Raw genomic sequence first — 6,000 nt, forward strand, 5'->3', positions numbered from 1 at the left:
TTAATATGGCATTACTATTTTTATGAAAACGTCACAATCCTTAAGCATGTCAGACGTAGAATTTGAAAAAATAAAGAGAAAATGAAACTACCTTCTATTTTTCTACAATGGTAGTAACGATAGCTTTGCGGTAACTGTAGATTCTACAGTGTAGAACAGCGATAAAGTTAGCCAAACATGTTATTCTTAGATAAAATTAGTCCGACTTTCATTTTACGTACTTGCACACCATTCAAAAAGGAGAACGCCATTAATACCTGCTTTTCTTACAGCCAATCGACCTTAAGCATTACCAGCTATATAGTTATGACCGGGAGGTAATGAAATTATATTGCTGATGTAATAAAGTCGTATAATTTATTTAGACATCACCCTATAAAGAGATATGACCATAAGACTATAGACCGGAGTTTCATTACGTCAACAATAGGATGAATCTACGCTCCGGGACGAGATCCAAGTCGCACATGTACGATGATTAAGGCGAATAAAAAATTTGCATTTGCAAAATCAAATTTTTGTTCTCTAATGTTCTTTAATATCTCAGATTTAAATGTGCTTAACGTTTCAGATCCTGCAATGCTCTTTTTTGCTTTACATCATTAATGTGATACACCACTATATAAAACAGACTAATACCATCATTTATGTATATAAGCATGGGTTTTTTTAATACATTAGCAATTATAAATTATATTGTGGTATTATGGAATTGTTCATGCCAATTGTTCGACCTACGCAAAATTGGGACTTAGAAACAGCGGCTATCGCCGCTTATGTGTTTTACATACGCAGCCGCCATTTTTGTCGGCTTATATAGCCTAAAATTAAGCCGTTGTTTATGCCGGCTTAATCGGCTCGAAAGGAGCCGCCGACAGTTTTTTTAATATATGCAAGTATGCAGATAAAACGCTGATATTATGACGAAAATGTATTCAATGAATGTATGGATTTGGTAAAAATTTTGGTAAAATTTTCATAATTTTTTAAAGAAAAGGCAAAGAGAAATATGTACATTTAACTCTAGCACCAATATTTTTCTACACAACAGGCTTCAAATCGAACCAAAAACATATAGGTTTTTGCCATGCCAGAATCAACCAGGTACAATTATTAGGGAGAGTTGTCTATTCATACCCCTACAATGTCAAATAACGCAATTACTCTCATCACGTTTTATTTTGTTTTCGCGATGTTTAGCACGATATATGTACATTAGACTGCTCCAAGATTGTATGGGCGAAAAAAATGTTCTAGGTACAATCCATCCCCGCCCTCTAGAATAGTTATATATATTGTAGAAACTCGTTGTGTAAAATATTAGGATGATAGGATAACGCTAACTGGTGTCGCAACGAAAAAATGCAATTTTTTCAGTTTTTGTAAACATTTTGGCACTAGCTAATTACTTTTGCAATTTAATTTAGAAGAATCGAAATGTACACGTAATTGTCGTTCTAATAAGATATAACATTGGTTAAAAAATGTTAAAGTTATTAAAAAATCGCCAGACCATTAACGTGGCTCAGGCCACTAGAACAAGAAATGTAGAAACAAAATTAACATATTTTGATAAATATTATAGGTAATAAAAGTACATTTTTACTTAAAATATATCCCTATTAAAACTAATACATTTATTTGAAAAAATTTTAATTTGTATTAAATATTTCAGGAAAAAAATTTGAATACATAAATATTTTTTTAATACAACCACAAATTAAAATCTGGCACTGTCAATAGTGCCAGAGATAGGGTTAAAGTCATGGTTACAAAAAACATAATCCGAAAATTTTGCCGCCTCCGTTTTTGGTTAATAAAAGCCGCCGCCGAAAGTTTTACATCGGCTTATTTGTTTAGAAATACATATATTCATTATATTAAATTGGCAACTCTGCTACGTTTACAAAACGAGAGCGTAGCAATCACTTTTTGCTCTCTTTTAAAAGATAAATAAAAAATAAACAAAGACAAAATTTGTCAAAAACATATGACGAAGCAAAATAACAACAAACCGTTATATGACGCTTGCTGTTTAAAAACCTCCCCTTCACTACAACCTTCCTACTTCATGAATAAACTAACCACTTTTTCTATAGCATAACAAATTATAATAACAAACATGGATTCTAAACTAAATTAAATGTCAACCAACTTATTGTGTTCACAATACACGGAGCTTTGCTGGTGTTTTTTAAAAAAAAAAGATGAATACTTACCAGAGGATTTTCATTACCAACACTGGCCGCGTACATGACCTTGAATTGAATGCATCCTATTAGAAGAAGGCCCCAAATTGGCGTCAAGTCTTCAAACATGGTGACTTCAGAATAACAATAATAACAACAAAATGTGGAAACCCAAAATAATATGTATCAAGTCAGGTGTTTTTATGTTGTTATTGCAACTTTTCAACCGTAATAAAAGGGTGGTTAAAACAAATAATGAATTCTTTTGTTCTTTTTTAGAATCTATTTGCAAAATTTAACACTTTTAACTTTACTTTGTATTTGCTTTGAAATGAATTAACAAAGCATATTTTTTATTTCTATACTTTTCACTAATCACTTGTTATCAATATATTATTGCTGCTTTATATACTTGCTCTTTCTTGCTCCATTTTTTATTAACACTTCTAAAATGGTAGTAGGAAATTACATATTTTGCTTTATCACAAAAAGCGACGCCGGTATTAAAAAGATAATTTACACGAAACCGTTTTTTGTTTGTTATATTTTTTACACTCGAATGATTAATGCTTTGCTAGGCAACTTTTATATATTAATTATTAATGTTTTAACGTAAATTTTATATTTTAATAGCACAAAAACACAACAATCTAATAAGAACTTGCAAATGTAATACGCGCAATTGGAAATTCACGACAAAACTGGCGCAGGTGCAACAAAACATGATGAGCTAAATGTCAATGTTTTGTTATTGTTTATTATAAATTACTTTTAGTGAACAGAGTTGTATTTAGCAGTATGTTACCTAAAATACCGTTATAATTATTTCAATTAATTTCAAATTACATAGCACGCCTATATCGTCACATAAAATGCAAAAAATTTAACTTTTCATGAGTTTGTTGGAGTCGTAATTCAGCGCTGGGTGGAGAAAGAGCTCGCGCGTCATTGTCATTATCGCTTAAGGGCAATCATGCCGCTGCACAGTGGAAAATTTTGGTCATTTTCGGATCAAAAATATGTAACTTTTGAATGGATGAGTATTTCTATAAAATTTTTTCTCTGTTGAATAGGTGGGACTTTAAGCTTTAATTTGTATTTTCGAACATAAAAAGCTAATCATTATAAAAAAAGTTCTGAACGCTTATAAAAACATTTTATATATTTTTTTTAATTTTTGTATAAAATTGAGATGTTAGGACAAGTAAAAGAGGTGTTTTTATGTATTTTCTCATTGTTTATTTTAAAAAACAAAATAGGTTTTCACAGACAAAATTCAAATTACTATTGTTGAATTTGAAAAATTACGAATTGTCTCTCCATTATTGTTTAAATTATATTCTTCTTGTTTAATAAGAAATGCAAAACTCCCAAGATAAAAAAGCTCATTAAATCAAAAAATTTTGTTTTAATTTCTGAGTTGCTCAACATTTTGGCATGCCATTTGTGTATAGGCACGAAAAGGCATGCTAGTTTTGATATAACTTTTAGATAATTAGTTAAGCTTTAATTCTATGTTAAAACTAGATCGGCGGCAAACGGCGCCAACAGCTAAAATCTTAGTCAAAGTTGCGTAGGTGAGCCAAAAAGCATTATATATTTCAAATGAATAAATTTCAAAAATGCTAACAACATATACAAAACTCATAACCAAAATAGAATCTGGACAAGATGCCCTTTCCAACAAGATATAACAATCCTAAAACAAATAATTATAAGTATTAAAAATACGACCTTGAATATAGTATAATTTTAACTCCCCAAATCTTTAAAGTCGAAAGTAGTGTGTTCTGTCGCCATTTTTAAATACATACTTCTGTTGACATAATAACTATTATTTCTGCAAATAATTATTGCTTGATATGATAGCTTTACGATAGAACATGTTTTATGGATAATTTCAAACATTTGCAAAAAATAATTATGATATACGTTCACCTTATATTATCCACTGTGCACTGACTTCGAGAGCTTTGCGGCTCTGTACCACGTTACAGTTTCTCGAAGTTTGCATTGTCCACATGCGATCGATTTTTGGTTTTCATAACCTAATTTTTTAATACATGATTTAAAATTCCAGCTTCATATATGAAGATATATGTAGGTCGACTGGTAACTAAAATCAACGAGGGATAAATTGGCAATTTGAGAGTTGTTAACTTCGCCAACCAAACTTAAATTTAAAAAAAAAAATGTTTGTGGGAGAAGCAGAAGCATATCGAGGGTTTATACATAGAGAAAACACATAGAGGAAACTCTCCTGTCAAAAACCTAACTCAGTTGTCAAAAACCTAAGTGGTGAGAATATATTAGTAAAAAAAACTATATGAAAACAAAAACAACACTCGTATGTGTAACTTTTTTGAGTAATTTTTTTGTTTGAGTTTTTTTCGAGTTTCCGCTCTATGTTCTCTATGGGTTTATATTCAAATAGAGCTATCAAACATTTTCTCGAAAATGAGTTTTTTATAGCAACGTATTCCCTGACTAATTTGTCATCTGTCATTTTAATTAAAATAAAAAAAAAAATTTCCAATTTTTTTTTCATAAATTTTGTGTTGTGCTATCTAACACACTAGTTATTTTGTTAGTAAAAAAGTGCCATCTACATAAGAAATATGTGTGTATATAATAAAATAATAAAAGTAGTTTTTTATAAAATATATGTATGTATATTAGGGCAGGTTGATTTTTGTTTACGATAAATCGTATAGAGGAAACGCATTCTACGGAAAATTATAAAAAATTTTCCCTAAGAAACCATGGGTCTAAAATCAAATCCTATCTTGCGCATTTCGTTTTTTATCCAATGATATTTCAATACATATTTTTTTTAATAGTTTTTTTATTGGATAAAAGACGAAATGCATGCGCAAGATAGGATTTAATTTTAGACCTATAGTTTCTTGAGGAAACTTTCTTAGAATTTTCGTAGATTGCGTTTCTGCTATACAACCTTTATTTTTTGATCGTCCATACAAATCGACCCGGCCTAATGTACATATACGTTGTAATTTTTAATAAATTTTGTTTTTGTAATTTTACTATATAAAAATTAAATGGTACAAAAATTAAATGGTCGCATCACGTGAGAACGTCTGGAGCGATTTCGCAGATTTTTTTTATTCGATTCGAAATTTTCAGGAGATGGTTTTTTCTTAAATAAGAGACATTTTTGGAGAAACATGAAGAACTAAGTATGAACAAATTTTATTTATTTATTTTATTTATTATTTTTTCAACAACCTAGCTTATTGGCCATAATCGGTTATAAATTTCTACTTAATAAAATTTTTTTTTTCAAAAAATTGAATTAGCAAATATATAAATTATAAATATAAATAATGCTTAATACAAATTGTACGAATTAAAAAAAAACTCCACTCAACTCTAAACAATAATCAACTATTTATAGTGTTTTGATCAGCATCAGCACATGTAACATGATAAAAATAAAAAAAATCTTCCACCAGTGTTACAAAAACAATAATCCAGATAAGCATATAATAGATACAATTTTAATTTTTTTTTTAATTTATTTTCAATACAAATTTTAGGAAAACTTAAATAACTAAATTTAACTGCCTCCTTTTCACTTCTCATTTTTCTTAATAAGAACCAACCAAAGGCGAATTTATACAAGGTGGAATCAGTCAAACAGCTGATAACTTTTTTTTCGCTTTTTGGTTCTAATAATTGTCAAAGCTTTTTTTTATATTTAAATACATATCTACATATTCTAAGCTTATTAACAAAATACTTATTTTTTACATAAATAAGTAAAGCCCTCACTATTCAATTATCTACACTA

At 29.2% G+C, this 6,000-nt stretch overlaps 1 protein-coding gene across 1 annotated transcript in view; it reads right to left on the minus strand.

The window, feature by feature from the left end:
• The window catches only part of Lerp (lysosomal enzyme receptor protein), a 263,489-nt gene extending 261,074 nt beyond the window's left edge, over positions 1-2,415 (minus strand). Inside the window, exon 1 of the mRNA XM_065515622.1 lies at positions 2,220-2,415. Coding sequence (XP_065371694.1) covers positions 2,220-2,318 — 99 coding nt within the window. The 5' untranslated portion in view covers positions 2,319-2,415. The remainder of the gene's footprint in view (positions 1-2,219) is intronic.
• Between the last annotated feature and the right edge of the window lie 3,585 nt (positions 2,416-6,000).

The sequence above is a fragment of the Calliphora vicina genome, chromosome 1 (genome assembly GCF_958450345.1).
Source record: "Calliphora vicina chromosome 1, idCalVici1.1, whole genome shotgun sequence".
NCBI lineage: Eukaryota > Metazoa > Arthropoda > Insecta > Diptera > Calliphoridae > Calliphora > Calliphora vicina.